At 55.5% G+C, this 21,450-nt stretch overlaps 1 protein-coding gene across 1 annotated transcript; it reads left to right on the forward strand.

Annotated features, from left to right (window-relative positions):
• Window positions 1–423: 423 nt before the first annotated feature.
• LOC133629305 (acrosin-like) lies at window positions 424–21,080 on the forward strand. The gene is made up of 11 exons (XM_062019959.1): window positions 424–439; window positions 1,569–1,684; window positions 5,298–5,387; window positions 6,075–6,142; window positions 8,620–8,710; window positions 18,210–18,331; window positions 19,005–19,205; window positions 19,395–19,663; window positions 20,169–20,314; window positions 20,509–20,727; window positions 21,003–21,080. The coding sequence occupies exons 1-11, from the start codon at window positions 424–426 to the stop codon at window positions 21,078–21,080; spliced, it is 1,416 nt and encodes a 471-aa protein (XP_061875943.1).
• Window positions 21,081–21,450: the final 370 nt, after the last annotated feature.

Below are 21,450 nucleotides of genomic sequence, written 5' to 3' on the forward strand. Positions count from 1 at the left end.
GTGCTCCGGGGGCCTGGGGAGAACGTGCCCATGCTGCCTCCGGCAGCTGGCGGCAGCACCAGCTCACACAAGTCAAAGAGTGTCTCTCTGACTCAACCAGAGTTGAGTTCTTGCTTCTTCCCAAGGAGGACTCTGTCTCCAGCTCCCATCAGCAGCCAGCTGCCTGCAGCCCTTTTTCTGCTTGTGCACAGCTTTGCAGCTCATCTGTGCACGTGCTTCCACTCCAAGTGCCTACATGAGAAGGCAAATCTCTTTGGCATGTGTGAAAAAACAAAGGAGCTTTCATGCTTGGTGTTTCTTGTCAGTACTTTGCATCTCTCTGTGCTTCACCTCAGGCAGTTGTGTCCCTGCAGCCCAGAGAGGTGCCTGGTGGAGCAGAGAGCCACTCCCAGCCCGTGGAGGAGCCCACGCTGGAGCGGGTGGATGCCTGAAGGAGGCTGTGAGTGCGTGGGAAACCCATCCTGAAGCAAGGCTCCAGGAGCCCTTCCTACAAGGTGCAGCCCATCCTGCCTTCCCCAGCCACTGCCCTGGGTGCACTCCAGGGACCTCTTCTCCTCCCACAGTGTGCAGGGGTTTTGTTTGGGCAGGACCAGGACGGTCCGTTGAACCTCTGCTGTTAACCACCCAAGTGGCTTCTGCTGCATCTTTATCCCACTGTTCCCATGCCCCATTGCCCAGTGCTCTGCACATAGAATCACACAATCACAGAATGGTGGGGGTTGGGAAGGGACCTTTAGAGATCATCCAGTCCAACCCCCGTGCAGAAGCAGGTCCCACCTAGATCAGGTCACACAGGAACGTCCCACATGTGTCTTGAAGAGCTCCAGGGAAGGAGCCTCGACACCATCCCGGGGCAGCCTGGGCCAGGGCTCCCTCACCTCACACTGAAAGACATTTTTCTTATGGTTAAGTGGAACTTTTTTGTGTTTCAGCTTCATCCCATCACCCCTTGTCCTGTGGCTAGATACCATCGAAAAAAGTGCTGCCCCAACCTCCTGACACCCACCCTTTAGATATTTGTATATATTAACAAGATCTCCCCTCAGTCTCCTCTGCTCCAGACGAAACAGCCCCAGGTCCCACAGCATTTTCTAGTATGAAAGATCAAGTCTAACTGGGCCCTGAAAAGCTTGGGTAAGGACACAGGCAGCCCCATCTCCTTGCCCCGTGCCTGTGTGCAGCAAGCCCCAAGGAGACTGTGCTCCAGGCACTGCTCTCCAAAGCGGGGGAGCTGCCACGCTCGCTGCAGCCCAAGAGGAAGGCCTGCCCACAGCCCGTGTGTGCCCCTGCTGCTGCCCCCACACACGTTCCTGTGCTGATGGAGGGACTCTGCTCCTCTCCATGGCAGTTGGAAGGGGACTGGCTGGGTCATCTTTGCTGCCGGTGCAGCAGGCCCTCAGCGTTGCTCTGCTGACACCCACATGGGCGCCTGCTGTCTCCCAGCACCCTCAGCCCTTGTCCTGCCACAGGGACAGGAGTGACAGGCCTGGAGCTGTTCAGCTGATCTCGGGGCACCGAGGCCTCCTGATCTGTGGCTCTTGCAGTCATCTGCTCTCCCTTCCTCACAGGTGCCACCATTGACCTGACAAGAACTTCCAAGACCTACAGGTGCAGCTGGAATTGCATCTTCAACATTGTTCTGAGCAGAAGGTACCCTGAGGATGGGCCTGATACCATCCTGCAGGTACTGTAGCAGAAACCATCAGTGCTGCTTGCCTGCCTGCCTGCCACTGCTCCTGTGGAAGCCCACAGCGTTGGTCAGGTTCCTGAAACCAGAGCTCCAAGACAGGGCAGGGCTTGCTAGAAACCAGCAGTTTCCCTCAGGAAGGGAGCGGAGCAGGACTGAGGGGCCCTGCTGTGACCCCGCTGCCACCCTCTTCCCTACCAGTGCACTGACCCAGAGCTGCTGGTGCCTCTCAGCCCTGCCATTGCTCTCCACGGCTTGCAGGGACACAGCTGCTCTCTCACCACGGGCTACAGAGGGGTCTCTGGTCCAGTGCTGCTCTTTCCTTCCTCCTTCTCTGACTGGGATCCCCATGCTCTGCTCCATTTTGTACCACCTCCTCTTCTGGCTTAGATTTCGCTTCTTCAGTAGTGATGGCAGAGGCACCAGCTTGGCCTGGCCGGGCTGGAGGTGGATCCAGCTCAGATCCAGGGCATGTTCTGAGAGCTGCTTACAGGGACAGCGCTGCAGTTCCCTTCCCCTGTTGCCAAGCAAAAAGCAGCTCCACACAAGGCCATGGCAGTGCCTCCTCCTGCAGCTGGAGCAGAGCCCCAGGCACACGGCGCCTGTGCTCCAGGCCAGAGGAGCAGCGGCGCTGGCCCCAGCACTCGCTTCTGTCTCAGTGCTGTCCTGTGCTGCTTTGCAGACGGATGTCTCCCGGGGCAGGCGCTGGTGTTTCCCAGGGCATTCTGGCCAGGTTGTCATCAGGCTGCCAGCACGAGTCCAGCTGAGTGCCGTGGCTCTGCAGCACGTCCCTGAGGAAGGCTCCTTGTCCGTGGCTGTCAGCAGCGCTCCCAGAGACGTGGCTGTCTATGTAAGTGTGTGCTGGGTGCTTCTGGCTGCATCTGGCCCTGGGGGGACGTGGCAGGGACTCGCTTGCTTTTGTGCCCCCTCTGAGGCTGCTGCCCCGCTCTCTGCTGAGCACTGCAGTGCCCTAGCCAGGTGCTTCAGGGGCTCGAGAGCTTTCACCCCTCTCAAGACTTATTCTGACCAAAGCCCCTCAGGGTTTTTGACCAAAGCTCAAGGCAGAGACTGAGCTCCTCCCCAGCCAGCAGTAGGCTGTGGCTATTGGCCAGGAGAAGGCAGGTGGGTACCAGGGCTGGTGCAGCACATCCTACTACCCAGACACCTGCTGGCAGACCTACATGGCTGCCACTTACAGTCTAGGAGATGCCTTCAGTGCATGGATGATCACTTCTTGACGCAGGTGGTGGATGTGCCAACTAGGAGAGGAGCACTAGTGGATCTTGTGCTCATGAGCAAGCAGGGTCTGGTGGAAGTGGTGGAGGTCGAGAGCAGCCTTGGCTGCAGCAGCCACGAGATGGTGGAGTTCAGGATCTGGTGTGGTAGGAACAGAATACCAAGCAGGATCACAGCCCTGGGCTTTAGCAGGGCCAACTTTGGCCTTTTCAAGCAATTGCTAGGGGACATCTTGTGGGACAGGGTATTAGAGGACAAAGAGGCCCAAGAGAGTTGGTCTGTATTCAAAGGTCCCTTTTTCCAGGCTGAGGATCAGAGCATGCAGCGGGTAGGAAGTCCAGGAAGGGAGCCAGGAGACCCACATGGTTCAGCAGGGAACTGTTGGGCAAACTCAAGTGGAAGGAGAGAGTCTAGAGATGATGGAAGGAAGGGATGGCCACTTGGGATGAATGTAAGGCTGTTGTCAGAAGATGTAGGGAGGCAAGTAGGAAAGCTAAAGCCTCATTGGAGTTGTACCTTGCAAGGGAGGACAAGGACAACAAGAAGGGCTTCTTCAAATACACTGCAGGTAGAACTAACACCAGAGGCAATGTAGGCCCAGTGCTGAACGAGGTGAGTGCCCTTGTGACAGAGGAGACAGAGAAGGCAGAGTTCCTGAATGCCTCCATTGCCTCTGTGTATATTGCTGGAGACTGCCCTCAGGAGCCCCAGACTCCAGAGGAAGTCAGGTTGAAGGAGGAGTTGTGTTTGGTTGCTGAGGACTGGGATCAGGATCAGCTGAGCAGGCTGGATGTGCATCAATCCATGGGCCCTGATGGGATGCACCCGCGGGTGCTGAGGGAGCTGGAGGCAGTCATTGCTGAACCGCCCTCCATCCTCTTCAGTAATTCATGGAGGGCAGGAGAGGTGCCTGAGGGCTGGAGGAGAGCAAATGTCACTCCAGTCTGCAACAAGGGTAAGAAGGAGGAGCTGAGAAACTCCAGAGCGCTCAGCCTCAGCTCCATCCCTGGGAAGGATGGAACAACTTCTCCTGGGCGCTGTCTCCAGGCAGTTAAAGGACAAGAGGGTCATTGGGAGCAATCAGCGTGGCTTGACCAAGGGGGAGTCGTGTGACCAACCTGAGAGCCTTTGCTGAAGGTGTAAGCAGGTGGATAGATGGTGGCAGTGCAGCAGATGTGGTTTATCTGGGTTTCAGTCAAGCATCTGGCACCTTCTCCCACAGCATCCTGGCAGCAAAACTGAGGCAGTGTGGGCTGGATGATCAGACCATGAGGTAGAGTGTAAAGTGGCTGAAGGGCAGAAGGCAGAGTGGTGACCAATGGGGCAGGGTGCAGCTGGAGGCCTGTGTCTAGTGGAGTCTCTCAGGGGTCGGTGCTGGGCCCGGTACTGTTCAATCTATTCATTAGTGACCTTGCTGTGGGAACAGAGGCACTGCCAGCAAGTTTGCTGCTGATACTGAACTGGGGCGGTGGCTGCCACCCCAGAGGCTGTGCTGCCATCCAAACAGACGTGGACAGGCTGAGAATGGGCAGAGAGAACTCTAAGGAAGTTCAACAAGGGCAAGTGTGGAGTCTTGCACCTGGGAGAGAACAACCCCATGTACCAGCACAGGTTGGGAAATGAACTGTGAGAGCAGTGTAGGGGAAAGGGACCTGGGGGTCTTGGTGGGCAGCAGGATGAGCATGAGCCAGCAATGTGCTTTCGTGGCCCAGAAGGCCAATGGCATCCTGGGCTGGATTAGAAGGACTGTGGTGAGCAGGTGGAGAGAGGTTCTGCTCCCCCTTTCCTCTGCCCTCGTGAGACCACATCTGGAACAGTGTGTCCAGTTGTGGGCCCCTCAGTGCAAGGACAGGGAGCTGCTGGAGAGAGTTCAGCACAGGGCCACAGAGATGATGGAGTGGAGCATTTCTCTTGTGCTGAAAGGCTGAGGGAGCTGGGGCTCTGTAGCTTGGAGGAGGGGAGACTGAGAGGTGACCTCATTCATGTTACAAATGCATCAAGGGTGGGTGTCAGGAGGATGGAGCCAGGCTGTGCTCAGGGATGGCCAATGACAGGACAAGGGGCAATAGGGACAAACTGGAACGGAAGAGGTTCCAAAGAAACAGAAGGAGGAATTTGTTCCCTGCTGAGGTGAGGGAGCACTGCAAGGGGCTGCCCAGATGGGCTGTGGAGTCTCTTTCTCTGGAGGCATTCCAACCCAGCTGGACGAGTTCCTGTGTGACCTACTCTAGGGAGTCGTGCTCTGGCAGGGGGGTAGCACTGGATGAGCTTTCCAGGTCCCTCCCAACCCTTGAGATGCTCTGGTTCTGTGATTCTGCACGTTGCCTCTTTGTTGACATGAATCTGAGCTGCTCTCCTTGTGCTTTGCCCCGAGGGACTGGAGGCGTCGGGAAAAGAGGAAACTCAGCTTGGGACCCTCACGTACGACGTGGCAAAAGAGGCCGTTCAGCCCTTCCCTCTGAAGGTACGGCCTGTGCACGGGGGAGAGATGCCATGGAGCAAAAAGGGTTTGCCTGCAAGTGCACAGCAGGCAGCGTGTGAATGCTGTCTCCCTGGGCACTGGCTCGCTTTGAGAGAGACCTGGTGGGGTTGTGAGAGCTGAGCAGCGTGTGGTGGTGGCAGCAAAAGGAGAACACGGGCAGGATCGGGCGGGTGGGAGCACAAGCTCTGAGAGATCTCTGGCTGCAGCCACTGCCTTCAGCAGAGCCAGCTGCACACACAGACACTGCACAAGGCCTTTGTGCCCTGCAGAAAGAGGGGTGCCCAGTGCCAAAAGCCCTCGGGCAGCACCAGCGCTGCGTCCTGTGGCCTGTGGCGGGTGGGACAGTGTCCTCTCCTCCCAGCACAGCCCCTTCTGTCCCCTGCCCTCAGGCTGCAGGGGAAGGCGAGCCCAGGGGACAGCAGGAGCTTGGTGGGGCTGCCCAGCAGCTGCCCTACACGTCAGAGCCCCTCCTGGGCCTCTCTGTCAGCACAGAACAAGCAGCAGAGGCAAAGGGCCGAGGGAAGGAGGCGCAGCCCCAGCGGGGCCGGCGTGCAGAGGATGCCCAGCTGCTTTGGGGAGCCTGATCCCTGAGCAGGAGCGGGGCTGGCAGGGGGAGATATGGCTGCACTGTTGCTCTGAACGCCTGCATTTCCTTGTCTCTCTTCACAGAACACGCCGCTCCCCAGAGCTTTTCCTTACATCAAAGTTCTTGTTACAAGCAACTGGGGAAACCCAACGTACAGCTGCATTTCCAGAGTGTGGGTGCATGGGAGGATGGCGAATCAGGAGAGCCTCAGATGCCAGCAGGGACAGCGGGTGTGGACAGTGATAACTGCTGTTTGCTCGTGTCCTTTCCTTCATGTATTTTCTAGGTATTGTTTTGAATGTATTTTCTCTGGGTAACTGGAGTTCAAGTGAGGGGCTCTGCCTTCCTCACGCTGCCGCTGGGCTCCGTTTGTTGTGTTATTTCGCTGGTTCTCTTAGTGCTTTAGTTGTCAATAAAACTGCCCCTGTTTCCTTTTGACTCGGTGCCTGTGTGCTTTGTGCTGGCCCCGCTCCCAGCAGAACGATTCTTGCTGTGCCCATGGTTTCTGTCCTCATTTCATCCCTTTTTCTCCAGTTCCCCGACACCCTTTGGTTTGTCATTGTTCTTTCTGAGCCCATTTGGATCCGTTTGCTGCTTTCCAGTGTTTTCCTTCCTTCCAGCATCACAGGGGCTTCTAGAATCTTCTGTTGACCCCATCCTTTGGTGTCCGTGTGTGACGGTGCCAGTCTCTGCCCCGCTCGTGTCCCTTTCCCGGGGCAGACTGGGAGCGGGGCCGGGCGGCAGAGGCGGGGGCTGGGTGAGTGTGCGGCCGCAGCCCCGAGTGACAAAGCGTCCCCTCAGCCCCGGCCCCGCGGCCGCCTGGGGCTGCTCCTCGCCCAGGCGTTTGCCGACGGGGCTCTGCTGGAGTCCAAGCCCTGCCCTCACCCTGCCACGGCCACCACTGACCGTGGCCCTCAGCACCTCAGCTCTGCGGCTTTGGGATCCCAAACCTGCCCCTCAGCACCGTTCCCTCGGGTCTGTATTCCAATGGCTCCGCGGGATTTGATGCTGCAGACAGAGCTGGTTCTTGCCTGTGGGTTCAGTAACTAAAGACGTGTCTCTCCACGTGCTGTAGCTGACATTTAACAGCTCTCTGCACAGTCTCCTTTGGGTTTTTTTCACATAAGGATGAGTCCCTGACTTTCAAAGAGCTCCAGTAGGTTCTTCCAGCCCTTTCCCCAAAGTCAGCCCTGTTGCTTAGCTCTGTGCTCTGTCCATCAGAGACACAGGCCAGAGCATCCCATGAGTTGAGAACAGTCTCTTCCCTTCTCCTGTAGGCACAGATGGGATCCAGCATGGCATGGCTGAATTTAGGTCAGAAGTCTTGATCCTCCCAACAACTGACCAAGGTCACAGGAGATATTGCTATTGCTTTCCTACTCAATCTCCATGCCCTGAGACTGCATCCCAAATTGCTCTTTGCTCACGATGTCTGTGCTCTTGGACCTCGCAATTCTCTGAGCAAAGTCTTGTGTCTTGTCTTTGTCTCTTCCCCAGAACTGACCAGTGCTCACCAAATGGAAAAGGCTCAAATGCAGCTGTGTCTCCAGGTTGGCAGCTCCACTGTTTCATTCCCCAGCCCTGTCTCTCCAGGTGGGCAGCCCCACTGTTTCATTCCCCAGCCCTGTCTCTCCAGGTTGGCATCCCCACTGTTTCATTCCCCACCCCTGTCTCTCCAGGTTGGCATCCCCACTGTTTCATTCCCCAGCCCTGTCTCTCCAGGTTGGCAGCTCCACTGTTTCATTCCCCATCCCTGTCTCTCCAGGTTGGCAGCCCCACTGTTTCATTCCCCAGCCCTGTCTCTCCAGGTTGGCAGCTCCCCTGTTTCATTCCCCAGCCCTGTCTCTCCAGGTTGGCAGTTCCACTGTTTTATTTCTCATGTGGCTGTGGCAGTTTGAGGCAGCTCAGCAGTTGTGCAAAGAGCACTGATGTCAGGTCCCAGAGAAGAACACCAGTTTCACAGCAGCTGTGACTTTTACTCTTGCACAGAGAGAGGTACCAGGTGTAACCAAGGTGATGGCCTTCTACCATGGCATGGCTGGCTGGGTAGATGAGGGGAGAGCAGTGGATGGCCTCCACCTCTAGGTGCTCTCCAGAGGTGCCTCCCAACTCCTGCCATTCTGGGATTCAGCGAATGCTTTGGATGGTAACAGCAACACAATTGCTTAAAAGAACATCTTGTTGCTGTGTCCAGCTCTGAGATGGATGAGCATTGAAAGTCCACACCACTAACTCAGCGTTGCCTGTTGCCACGTTAGAAGCCCAGCAAGGTGATGGAAGCAGGGGTGGGCTGTCTCCTGCCTCTTTCTAACTCCAGGATCCACACCAATGGGCTCTTTCATGCCTGAGATAGAAATGCCAGCAATCTGAAGGAAGGACAGGCTTGTTCTGCTGCAGCCCAAGGCAACAGGGTGACAGTTTCACAGAGCGGTGCCAGGCAGGGTCAGCAGCCGCAGGTGCTGCGGGGGTTTCGGGCTTCCCTGAGGCACTGCATATTCAAGCAGCCCATGGCAGGGCTTTCTAAGCCCTGTCCAGCTCCCTGGTGGGTTCAGAGCACATGCTGCCTCATGTGAGTGGAAGAGGAGTGAGAACATGGTTGGGGTGTTTATTGGTGTGTCTGCCCTCCAGGCCCTCACTGTCCAGAACCAATCTTTCCAGGCCAAACTCTACCATCTTGATTGAGAAGGCTCTGAAGAAAAGCTCCGAGGAATACAGGAAGGTTGGTGGCAACTCCATCCACTCATCAAGACTGGCATTTCTCAGGAGGACTCTCACCATGGAGGCAGTGGGTAACAATGGGCTTCTTACCCCATGGACTGGTGGGCAGGTCTCAACTGAGATCCCTGATCTTGAGCTCTGAGGTGGAGTCAGAAATAACTCTCAAATGAGCCCCCAAAAAAAGAGCTTTCTTGGAACCCTGGGGCAATTCTCTGTGTTCACCCAATGGCATGGGAAAAACACCCTGTCTAGAAAACCCTTAGTCTCAGCTGCTGCCAAATACACCTGCACTGAAGGTCAGTCCCAGCTGCTGCCCAATGCATCTGCACTGAAGGGTCAGTCCCAGCTGCTGCCCAATGCATCTGCACTGAAGGTCAGTCCCAGCTGCTGCCCAATGCATCTGCACTGAAGGTCAGTCCCAGCTGCTGCACTGAAGGGTCAGGTTTCTACTGACTTTTGGCCTCTTTAGACATAATATTTTAGTATCTAAAATATTTCAGAAGTGGTAAAACCCTCTAACTCCTGGGGATTTGGGGTTTTTTCCCTATTTATGCAGGACTATGAGGAAAAGCACGTCAGGCAGCAACCTCGGCTTGGTATTTGGCCCGGCTCTGCTCAGGCCACGTCAAGCAGATGCTTTGTCATCACTTGTGGATTCCTGTTAGCAAATGTGGATGGCAGAGCTGCTCATCACATACTATGAGGAGCTATTGGCTGTGCCTCAGAAGGCACCTGGCTGGCTTGGCCGCTGCAACCCAAATGATGGATCAACATCTTGAGCCCAGGGCGGGATGGAACAGGACCGTGGGCCCAGGCTGGCAATGCCTGGTGGCTTTGCAGTCACTGTTCTAATCTCTGTTCCGTGTCTCATTTCATGTTTTATGTGGCCAACAAAGGAAAAGAAATGTTGTGAGAGTTCACCTGTAGGTCAAAAGACCAACTGAAGTGCTGAGGCCCCAAACTCAAGCTGACCTCTAATGAACCTCACAGCCAAATAGGAGATGAAGTGAGTGTCTGATGATCAGTGAAATACGTGTGATGATTAGTGACAGACGTAGCCAGACAGAATAGAATCGTTAGTGAAGAGAGATGCCACGAGATTCCTTTGCTTGTTTGGAGGCAACTGTCGAGGTCATGAAACCAGGTGTCTGGCCTGGCGTGAAAATACATGATCAGAGCCGAACAGGGAAAGAAACTCCCTTGGTTCCTCCCTGAGCCCTGGCCAGGCTCCGGGGGGGATCTCAATGCAGTGTGCAACCAGCTGTTCCCGCTTTGGGAGTGATGTGACGTTGTTGATTTGAGAAGAGAAGAGCTGGACCTTCTTGGAGACCTCCCCTACGAGTGGACGCGCTGCGTGGGACTCCCCAGTTGCAGCAACAGGTTCTGCAAGTCCTGGCTGCACTGGGGCTCCCCAGCCACTGCGGGTCTGGGTGATGAGAACTCAGGCACCTGCCAATGTCTCTTCCTTAGTTACTGTCCATGACTGGATGCAGTTGGTGGATGGAGTGTAGTGTATGCTCACGCTTTAGATGTCAGTATCAATCAGCCTGTTTCCTTTTGACTCGCTGCCCGTGTCCTTTGTGCTGACCCCACTATGAGCACAACAATTCTTGACATGCTGATGGTTTTTTGCCTCCAATGTCTTTGCCAAAGTATATTACATGTCCATTCTGCACGTCCATAGTGGTTCCCTGACGCTCATTTTCAACTTTCCCCTCGTTCCCTTAATTGCTTTTCATTTTGTCTGTTGCTTTTCATCCATTTGCTGCCCTATTTGTTTCCTTTTTCCCTTGCCTTTCCTCATTCCCTTCTCTTCTTCTCTTTCCACATCCCTTTTAGTCTCTGTCCCCATTTTGTCCCTTTTTCTCTTTAGTTCCCTTACACCCATTGATTTTTAAGTGGTTCTTTCTGTGCTTTCTATATCTCCCATTGAGATATGTAACTTCTACCGACAGTGTGTACTTTTTCAATGGGAGTTGAGGAGTCAAAGTAAGTGTGATTGGAGATAGCTCCCACAGGAAAGCAGCTGCAAATGTGACACCGTGCTGGCTGATAGACTGCATGGGGACCTACTTACTACTGTAGCTGGGGTCTGCCTTCCTGCTTTCTTGTAGCTCCCATACTCAGTGGTATACGTTAAGGGAGGGCATGTGTTATTTCAGTGGGAGCTGAGCAGTCCAAATGGGTGGGATTGAAGATAGCTCCCTGTTCTGGTTTAGCAAGGAGCAGCTTTTGGCTTAGTACCAGGGGGAGCGGGTTGCAGTGAAGACCCGAGAAAGAGTTTGCGGACTCTCCCCCGGCTCCTGGGTTCACACCCACCTCCGGCCCGGCTGGGCCAATCTGGCGCCTCTGCCAGCACTATTTAGGGGACGGGAATTTGGAATGCGAGGCAGGAGGTGTAAGAGTGACACGAGATGGAGGCGACCACGCGGCCCCTTCAGCCAGAGAAGGAGGAAGGAAGGAGAAGCAACAGACCAGAGACCCCTCTGTAAGCCGTGGCGAGAATGCAGCTGTGCCCCTGCAGCCTCTGGAGATCCATGGCAGGAGCGAGAGTTCCCAGCAGCTCCGTGTGAGTGAGCCCGGACGGGAGAGGGACTGTGTGGGGAGGGGCCATGGCCCAGGCCGTGCTGGAGAGCCTGCACGCCGCAGAGCAGCCCCACACGAGAGGCAGAGACGAGCTGCAGCCTTTGGAGTCAGTGGGCATCGGAGCAGCCCGTGCAGGGCTGCCATGCGTGTGAGTTACCCCACGGACTCGCAGGGAGGACTGGTGTGGAGTTCACCCGTCCTGAGGAGGGACAAACGGCAGAAGCTATCGGGAACAGACTGACTGAAACCCCCACTGCCTGCCCCCCCGAACCGTTCAGGGGGGGACAAGGTAAAAGCCCCGGGATCAGGGCTCTGAGCCCGGGAAGAGGGGAGGGGTGGCAAGAAGGTGTTCTTCAAAAGGCTGGTTGGACTCTTCATTGATGTATTGCTCTGTGTTGTTTCATTTTGGTTATGTTTTGGGTTTTTGGGGGTATGTTTTAGTTGACGTTGCATTAAATTGTTTCTCTGTTTTCTTCCCCAAACCGAGTGGCCTGGTCTGCTTTGTCCTGAACCTTAAGCGGCAATTAAGCTCTCCCTGCCCTTGAGCAATTCTCAGCCTCTTCCATACTGGAGGCTAATCCTGGTCTTTGTTCCCTGATGGGCCTAAACCAGGACACTTAAGATCCCCAAATCTCTCCTTTTTCTACTCAAAACCTCCCTTTTCCCTACTAAAACCCCTTTTTTCCCATTGTGATAAATGAAGTATCCCCGAGCAGGATTCTGGTTGAGTTTAGGAATTTATTGGATGAATAAGAGCAAGCAAGCAGCGCTGGGTGCACTGAGAGCCTCTGCTCTATCAGGACGCACACCCGTCACATCCCGAGTTCACATTAAGTAGGGAAGGCCTTATACGTATTCATGACTTTTCCTCGAAGGGGCTGAAAAATGTTAATCATTTCTGGGAAAGGGTCCTCTGCTTCTCGCGCATGCTTTGTTCCATCTTGGGGGTCTTTTTCACCCTCTTTAGGTGGTCCTCGGAAGAAGTCAGTAGTCTTCCTCACGGTGTCCCCCAGGCGACCTCCATGTGTATATCTCTGCATAACTGGTTCAAGCTAATCTCCCCAAAGCATCTGCCAAGCTGCCGTTACAAGAAGCAGAAACACCCTCCTTATCAAAACCTGGTTCAAGCTAGTCTTCCAGGACACCTGTCAAGCTGCCGTTACGAAAAGCAAGAACAAGTTACACAAGAACAAATAAAGTTACCAAAAATTATCATCCATATTCGTTGATCCACATTGACACGAATCAAGGGAACACATTTCACACCCCTCAAAAACTCTTCTTTTAACTCTTAAGACCCCTAAACCCCTCTTTATCCCCTCAAAACCTCCGTTTTTCCCCTCAATCCCCCCTTTTTCCCTTCAAACCCCCTCTTTTATCCCTTAAGACCACAAAACCTCCCATTTTCTCCTCAAAACCCCTTTTATCCCCTCAAAACCCCTTTTCGACTGAACCCCCCCTTTTATCCCTTAAGACCCCAAAACCCCCCTTTTCCCCCTCAAAACTTCAATTTTTCCCCTCAACCCCCCACTTTTTCCCCCTCAAAACCTCTTTCATCCCTTTAGACCCCAAAACCTCCTATTTTCCCCTCAAAACCTCAATTTTTCCCTTCGGAACCCTCCTTTTCCCCTCAAAACCCCTCTTTTATCACTTTAGACCCCCATATCTTTCATTTTCTTCTCAAAACCCCTTTTATCCCTTCAAAACCCCCCTTTTCGACTCAACCCCCCCTTTTATCCGTTAAGACCCCAAAATCTCCCTTTTTCCTCAAAACCCCTCTTTTATCCCTTTAGACCCCAAAACCTCCCATTTTCCCCTCAAAATCTCCATTTTTCCACTCAAACCCCCCCTTTTCCCCTCAAAACCCCTCTTTTATCCCTTTAGACCCCAAAACCTCCCATATTCCCCTCAAAACCTCAATTTTTCCCCTCAACCCCCCCTTTTTCCCCTCAAACCCCTTTTATCCCTTAAGACCCCAAAACCTCCCATTTTTCCCCTCTAAACCTCCATTTTTCCCCTCAAACCCCCTTTTTCCCCTCAAAACCCCCTTTTTCCCGCCTTTAGACCCAAAGCCGCCCCTTTTCCCCTCAGCGCCAGGCCCCGCCCCTCCCCTCGGCCCGTCCATTTCTCACGGGGGGGGGTGCGAAACAAACCCCCCTCATTTTATACAAAACCTTTATTCTGTAACAGTGTGTGTTGGGGTGGGGGGTCCCCCAAACCTCCCCCCGCGACCCTCCAACACTGAGAGGGGGGAGCACAGCGGGTGCCAAGGGGGGGGACACACATAGGTGCCCCCCCCCGCCATCATCCCGAGGGCCACAATGCCGCCCCCCCCCCCGCCTTAAATCTCTTGATCTACACAATAAATACGGCGGGGGGCGGCTCAGGCGCGGGGGAGGCAGCGGCGGGGCCAGGCCGGGGGGGCACAGGCAGCGGAACGAGCCCGCGGTGTTGAGGCAGCGGCCGGGCTGGCAGCGGGGGGGGCCCGAACACTCGTCCACGTCTGGGGAGGGCGGCGGCACAGAAGGGGTTAATGGGGTATTGGTGGGGGGGATGGGATGGGGGGTGGGGATGGGGAGGGCTCAGGGTGCTGGGGAGGGGGTTTGGGTGCTGAGGAAGGAGTTTTGGAGGGGACCCGGGTGCTGAGGAGGGCTCTGGGAGCTAGGGAGGGGGTTGGGTGCTGAGGGAGGGGATCAGGGTGCTGGGGAGGGGGAGTTGGGTGCTGGGGAGGGAATTTGGGAGGGGGTTTGGGTGCTGAGGGAGGGGGTTTGGGTGCTGAGGAGGGCCCTGGGAGCTAGGGAGGGGATTTGGGTGCTGGTGGAGGGGGATAGGGAGGAGGTTTGGATGCTGAGGGAGGGGGTTTGGGAGGGGGGTTGGGTGCTGGGGAGGGGGTTTCGGTGCTGGGGAAGGAGTTTTGGAGGGGGGCTGGGTGCTGGGGAGGGCTCTGGGAGCTAGGGAGGGGGTTGGGTGCTGAGGGAGGGGATCAGGGTGCTGGGAGGGGGAGTTGGGTGCTGAGGGAGGGGGTTTGGGTTCTGAATGAGGGGGTTTGGGAGCTAGGGAGGCGATTTGGGTTCTGGGGAGGGGATTTGGGTGCTGGGGAGGGGGATAGGGAGGGGGTTTGGATGCTGAGGGAGGGGGTTTGGGAGGGGGCCTGGGTGCTGGGGAGGGGGTTTGGGTGCTGGGGAAGGAGTTTTGGAGGGGGGCTGGGTGCTGGGGAGGGCTCTGGGTGCTGAGGGAGGGAGTTTGAGTGCTGGGGGAGGGGGTTTGTGGGATTTCTGAGGGATAACATGAGGTGTGGGGGCAAATCTGAGGGGAAAGGTGAGGTTTGGGTGGCATTTTAAAGGAAAACAGTTGGGATTTGGGTGGAATTTGATAGAGGAAAAGCGGTGTTTTTGAGCAATTCTGAGGGAAAAAGTAGAGTTTTTGTTTATTTCTGAGAGCAAAAGTGAGGTTTTGTTGGAGTTTTAGGAGAAAAGGTGGGTTTTGGTGCAGCTTTGCAGGGAAAAGTGTAGTTTGGAAGAGTTTTGAGAGGCAAAGTGGGGATGGAGTACATTTCTGAGGGCCAAAAGCAGTGGAGTTGTGGGATCAAATGAGGTTTTGGTGCAATTCTGAGGGGAAAAGGTGGGATTTGGGTGGAGTTTTGAGGGAAAAAGTGGGGTTTTGGTAAATTTTTAAAGGAAAAAAGTGGGGTTTGGGTGGATGTTTGAAAAAACAAGTTTTTTTGTGGGGTTTTGAGGGGAAAAGTGGGGTTTTGTGGAAATTCTGAGGGTAAAAGTGGAGTTTGGGTGGTGTTTTGAGGGGGAAAATGGGGTTTTGGTGCAGTTTTGAGGGGAAAAAGTGGGGTTTGGTGGAGTTTTGAGGGGAAAAGTGGGGTTTTGGTAAATTTTTAAAGGGAAAAAGTGGGGTTTGGGTGGATGTTTGAAAAAACAAGTTTGTGGGGTTTTGAGGGGAAAAGTGGGGTTTTGTGGAAATTCTGAGGGTAGAAGTGAAGTTTGGGTGGTGTTTTGAGGCGGAAAATAGGGTTTTGGTGCAGTTTTGAGGGGAAAAAGTGGGGTTTGGTGGAGTTCTGAGGCGAGAAGTGCAGTTTTGGGGAACTTTGAGGAAGAAGCGGGGTTTTGGTGCAGTTTTGAGGGAAATGGTGTTTTGATGGAGTTCTGAGTGAAAAAGTGAGGTTTTGGAGGTATTTTCAGAGAAAAAGTGGGTTTTGGGTGCTATTGTGAGGGAAAAAGTGGGATTTTTGGGAACTGCTGGGTAAAAAAGTGCCATCTCGAGGGAAAAAGTGGAGTTTTGGAATCGTTTCGAGGGGAAAAAGTGGGGTTTGGGGGAGTTCTGAGGGATAAAATGAGGTTTTGGTGCAATTCTGAGAGAAAAACAAGGATTTTGGAGGAGTTTTGATGCAAATTGCCTTTGCATCAGGCCGGTGCAGAGAGCCTCAGGTTCCATCGGAAATCATCTGCTGGTTGTTTCAAGTGCAGAGCACAGAGTCTGGATAAATGTCCAGCAAGAACTGTAAAGGGAGAATCCCAGGCAACAAATGTGAAAAGGCGGGTGGAAAAGGGAGGGAGAATTCTCAAGTCCAGGTGGCCAAAATGTCAAACCAAACCCAAAGTAAAGTCCTTAGGAGATCAACAGAAACCTGTCACCACTGCAGTGAGAGGGAGACTTTTAAAGCACCCATTGTTTGCTCTTCCAGATGCTGGGTTAGTGAGGAAACACTGGGCTGGAGAAGAGCAGGAAAGAACAGGCAGCTGCGTCATTGAAACACCATCACTCAGTTTTGCTACCAATAGAATTCCAGAGAATCAGCAAACCCAGCACCCCCCCCAGTTCCTGTACGTCTGTGAGCTCCTTGACTTCAGTTAACACCACCTGGAAGCCTTCTCAGACAGCTCATTCTGCTGGAACTATCTGAGTTTCATCATTGGTTAGAACAATCCTTGTTGTTTCTTACTCCCCATCCCTCTGCTAAGCAGGAACAGTTGGCTCTCCTGCTCCTCTGCCCATTGCGTCCAAATACCCAAATTGCTTGGATGGGTTGGAAGACTTAAACCTGAACTTGACACTTGCTGTGCTTTAAAAATCCCATCTGTGGTCAGAGCACACTGTTGTGCAGAGAAGAAATGCTCTTCTGCTGAGGGCCCCCAGGCACAGAGGCAGCACTGGACAGCATTTTCAGTTCCACCTCCCACAGAACACTCTTGTGTTCAGCACACAGAACCTGCATTTTAGGTTTCCTTCATATACAGCACAATCAAGTTTGATTCTGCTTGGTTTGCACTGTGCCCTTTCTTCTGCAAGCTGGGTGGCAGCTGTCCTGTGCAGTGAGCACTGAGCACTGGAAAACCACCTCTTCCAGCCTAGATTTCCTTCTGATGAAGTTTATCTCTCTGGGGCAAGGGAGACACGCCTTGGCACACTTCAGAGACTCCAAGACTTTGGACACTGTTGTGTCTAAAGGAACTTGAATTCTTCATGTGCACATTTAGGGTGCAAAATGGTGGTGCTGGTGTTTTTGTTTCCTGGGCATCCCAAGGGCCAGGTGGAGATGTGGAGCCAGCTGCACTCAAAATGTCCCTTGAAACAGCCTCCTTCCTGTCACAGTTCAGCAGGCCACTTGTGCAGCCTCAGTGACTTGTCCACACAAGCAGACCAGGCGAGACAGGTCAGGCTTTCCACCAGGAAAACAGTCTACGGGGACAAGAACCTGCCGAAAGAGGAAACACAACCCATGAGGAGCAAAGCTGATGCAGAGCAATGGTCGCCTTTGTCTCAGCCCAAAAAGGGGCCTAGGCTGGAAAGTCACTTTCACCTCAGCACTGGCCTCCTTGCAAGACCTTCAGAAACCTGTGCACACCGTAAGGTACCAAACATCAGAGCTCAGCAGCAGCTGCCCACCTCTTTGCTTTCCTTCAGCCTCTGCAGACAAGACCTTGGTCAAGAGCACAGAGGGACAGCAGAGCAGCTTCTGGCACTCTGACCTGTGTCTGGGGGTGACCCTTGAGACCTGGGAGCAGAGACTGAGCTGAGGGCACTTGACAGAGGAAGATGTAACCATAAGCTCTTCCTGCTCGTCGAGGTGTCACTGAGCTCTTGTTCCTTTTCCTCAGAAGACCATTTAGACCAAGAGCCAGGGAAACTGTCACATCTGTCAGGCAAGTCCGAGGTCCCAGGCTTGCAAATTCTGCCAGCAAGTGAGAGGGGCTCAGTAACCGTGCAATGACTGGCTTATTTACCAGAAAAGGAAGGCTCAGCTTTTCATCAAGGGAAGGAGCAATGGAAGCTGCTTTGGGATGAGCCTAGTGGGATGTCCCCTGGTGCTTACTGACGCTGTGAGTCAGTGAGCATGTAAATACAGGGGCTGTGTCAGCTGCCTGAGTTCCCACTGCAATCCAAAAAGACCAGGGTCCAAGTCACCCAACATAGCTGCTGGCTAGTCAAGTGACATCACTCTGTAGCCACCACTGACTGAACTTACTGGAGCTCTGGGGCGGTGAAGCCGCTGAACACTGCACACGACAACTACTCAGCTACCCAGCAACCCTTACAAGTCCCTGAGAACAGGACCCCCTCCTGTGCCTCATCCTCATCCCACCGCAGTTAAGGTGAAACAACTTTGCTGAGGCTCTCTGCTGACCAAATGCTGGATCCTGAGAGGACAGGAGGTGGTACCGAGAGCCAGGGAAAGCCAAGTGGCATTTCCCTCCTGCAGGCAGTACACACACAGGCCTTTGGCCCTTGTGCGCAGCCAAACAGCACCCTGGAGATTTGGGGTTGCGGCTACAACCCAGATCTCGGCTCTCTGACAAGTCATGCTGCTCCCAAACCAATTTTGACCAAGAGCAAAGAGGAGGAAAAGGGGCTTTTTGAGCGTGGTGTGACCTCAGGTGTCCACCCCTGCTTCTGCCTCCTCCCAGCTTGGGCCCCTCGTGGTGCCCCACACAGAATCCCCCTGGAACCAGCAGCTCTGTGACATCAGCGCCCCGGCCGAGGCTTTCCAGGCACTATCAGCACTACGGCATCAGACACAGCGCTGGGGGTGACGTGCCCTTGGCTCTTGGAGCTGCCACGTGCCCTTGGCTCTTGGAGCTGCCACGTGCTGTCAGCGTGATGAAAGTTCTGATTGTCCTTGTCCTGCTGGGCCTGTGCTGCTGGTCTGTGAGTGCCTCAGTGCAAAGCTGTGGGTAAGTGGCTCTGGGAGGGAGCTTGGGCAGAAAAGAGGAGGCTGAGGGGGCATCTTCTTAATAGTTACAAACATCTAAAGAGTGGGTGTCAGGAGGTTGGGGCAGCAGTTTTTTCTGTGAGGTGAGGGAGCCCTGGCCCAGGCTGCCCAGGGAGGGTGTGGAGGCTCCTTCCTTGGAGGGCTTCAAGACCCTCCTGTGTGACCTGATCAAGGTGGGAGCTGCTTCTGCAGGGGGGTTGGACCGGATGATCTCTAAAGGTCCCTTCCAACCCCCACCATTCTGTGACTGTGTGATTCGATATGATGGGCTTCACTGGTTCCCCATGGCCCTGCCACAGCTTCCCAAACCCCAGGAGCTGGGAGCTGGGCTGCTGGCACCACTCGTCTGCGGGGCGAAGGCAGAAGCCGGGGCGCAGGGTTCCCCGGCCCCGCTGTCCGTGCGCTGCCCGGTGGGGAGGGCAGGCGGCTGCCCTGCAGCCCCAGCAGCAGCCAGCCCTCCAGCAGGACACTCGTGACTTTCTGGTGACAGGAGAAGCTGCGGGACCCGGCCCTTGGCTGAGCAGCACGGGCTGTCGCGCATCGTGGGCGGCAGCGATGCCTCCCCGGGAGCCTGGCCCTGGATCGTCAGCATCCAGCTTCCCGGGGCAGCGGGCAGCGGGCACATCTGCGGAGGCTCCCTCATCCATCCCCGGTGGGTCCTGACCGCAGGACACTGCTTTGACAAGTACAGGTGAGTAGGAGCAGGGCAGGGCCGTGCCCCCAGCACTGGCAGAGTTCCCGTCCCGTGCTCGGCACGGGCTGGGCTGGTGCCGTTCCTGCAGCCCGGGGCTCGCGGGGCACCTGGCCTCTCCCTCGGCGAGCTGGAGGCAGGGAACTGCTGGGCTCCCTCTGAGCCCTCTGCTCCCCATCTGCCCCCCAGGAACGTCCCGACGTGGCGCATGGTGATCGGGGCCACCCGGCTGTCTGAGCTGGGCCCCGAGGCCCAAGTGCGCAAGAGCAAGCGGCTGCTGATCCACGAGAGCTACCGCAAAGGCGCCTTGGAGAACGACATCGCCCTGCTGGAGCTGGACGAGCCCGTGCAGTGCAGCGACTACGTGCAGCTGGCCTGTGTGACTCACTTCTCCGACGTGGTGGTGTCGCAGCTCACAGACTGCCGCGTCGCTGGCTGGGGCTACACCGCGGAAGGCTGTGAGTGCCCCCGGGAAAGCGCCTGTGTGCCTGGGGCGAGCCTGGGGAGACGGCTCGGGCTGCCCGAGGGCCGGGCTCAGGCTGCAGGCAGGGGCCTGAGCTACCTCAGGCTGCCGCGATGCTGAGGGGACTTTCCCGTCAGGAAAGGCTGCAGGACCCGGGATGATTTTTTGCTCTTTAGATGAGGGAGCCCTGGCCCTGGCTGCCCAGGGAGGGCGTGGAGGCTCCTTCCTTGGAGGTCTTCCAAACCCTCCTGGACACGTTCCCGTGTGACCTGATCTAGAGGAATCTGCTTGAGCAGAGGGGTCAGACTAGATGATGTTTAGAGGTCCCTTCCAACCCCACCATCTGGGATTCTATGATTCTGAGCCATGGCCTAAAATCAGACAAGGGTCGAGTGCCTCTTTGGGGGTGCAAAGCCAAGGCTCAGGGAAGGGCTCTGCCCAGACAGGGGAGGGGAAGTGGCCCAGAGCTGCTGGGGGCTAATTCTTTGCCATGCTCACAGCTGCAGAAACATCCGACGTGCTGCAGGAGGCCAAGGTGCGCCTCATCAATGTCAAGCTCTGCAACAGCAGCGAGTGGTACGGAGGGGCCGTGCGCAGCTACAACCTGTGTGCTGGCTACCCGCGGGGCAGCATCGACACCTGCCAGGTAGGAGCAGCCACGGGCCAGCCCCGGCAGCACCCGCAGCCCTGGCCCACGTGGGGCTGCCGGGGCTCCCCAACACTCCTCTCACACTGCTAGGGCTCCCCAACACCCCCCTCACCCTGCTGGGGCTTCCCAGCATCACCCTCACACTGCTGGGGCTCCCCAACACCCCCCTCACCCTCTGTCCTGTGCTGCAGGGTGACAGCGGGGGCCCGCTCGTCTGCAGAGCTCCACACGCCAACTTCTTCTGGCTCGTGGGCCTGACCAGCTGGGGGAAAGGCTGTGCCAGACCAAAGCAGCCTGGGGTCTACACCTCCACCCAGCACTTCTTCAACTGGGTCCAGTCACGGATTCGCTCAGGAGGAAGTGCTGCGACACTCGCCCGGCCAAAGAGGCCATCACAAGGCTCAGCCCTGGCAACAGCAGCAGGGACTGAGTCCTGCTCATTCCCACTCCAGAAGCTGCTGGATTTCGTTAATTGGATCCAGCAGCTCCTGCAGTCTCTGCAGGGAAAAGTGGCTTAAGCAGCAGGACTCTGAGCACGGCTGGGTCCTGCCCCTCGCCTTCACTGGAGGTTCTCAGCAGTAGTGCTTAGGCAGTAGTCAGTAGAAGCTGTAGCTGTAGCAGTGTCTTTGGACACAGTGTTGTTGGACTTTGTAAGATTGTATGAGTTTCCTGTTGTGTTTGACAGTTCATTGGCCTCTGCACCGGTGCTGCAGAAGTGCAGCAATACCTGTGCACTGGAACCTTTGAAGTGGAGAGTTACTGACACAGTGTTCATCAAAATTAAATGCAAAAGAAAAAGCAAAAGGCCCCGTTGCCTCCTGGTGTCCCTGCAGCACGGCCTGGCTCCCCTCCCTCTGCCCTGCAGGAAGGGGTCATCTCACCAGCCCAGCCCTGGCTGGACACCCAGCCCCAGGACCTGGGGGCTCAGCCCCCTCGGCCGCGGAGGGGGGCTCCTCGCTGGTCTCTGTTAATGGATGGCACAGGGCAGGGAGGAGGTGTCAGGGATGTCATCATGGGGCTAAAAGCAGAATCCAATCTTTAATTTGGGGTCTACCAGCCCCATATCCTTGGTGAGGGTTGGGGGGGAAGCAGGACACAGTTTGGGGTCTGCTGCTGCTGCTGGGTTTGCTGTC

This window comes from Colius striatus, unplaced genomic scaffold, assembly GCF_028858725.1.
Source record: "Colius striatus isolate bColStr4 unplaced genomic scaffold, bColStr4.1.hap1 scaffold_38, whole genome shotgun sequence".
In the NCBI taxonomy this organism is placed as follows: domain Eukaryota; kingdom Metazoa; phylum Chordata; class Aves; order Coliiformes; family Coliidae; genus Colius; species Colius striatus.

What these genes read in the sequence shown, in the direction of transcription:
- LOC133629305 (XM_062019959.1), top strand. An exon ending in GCTCCGAGGAATACAGGAAG is followed by an intron (nt 8,711 to 18,209) that starts GTTGGTGGCAAC and finishes GCCTCCTCCCAG; the next exon opens with CTTGGGCCCCTCGTGGTGCC. An exon ending in GCAGCATCGACACCTGCCAG is followed by an intron (nt 20,315 to 20,508) that starts GTAGGAGCAGCC and finishes CCTGTGCTGCAG; the next exon opens with GGTGACAGCGGGGGCCCGCT.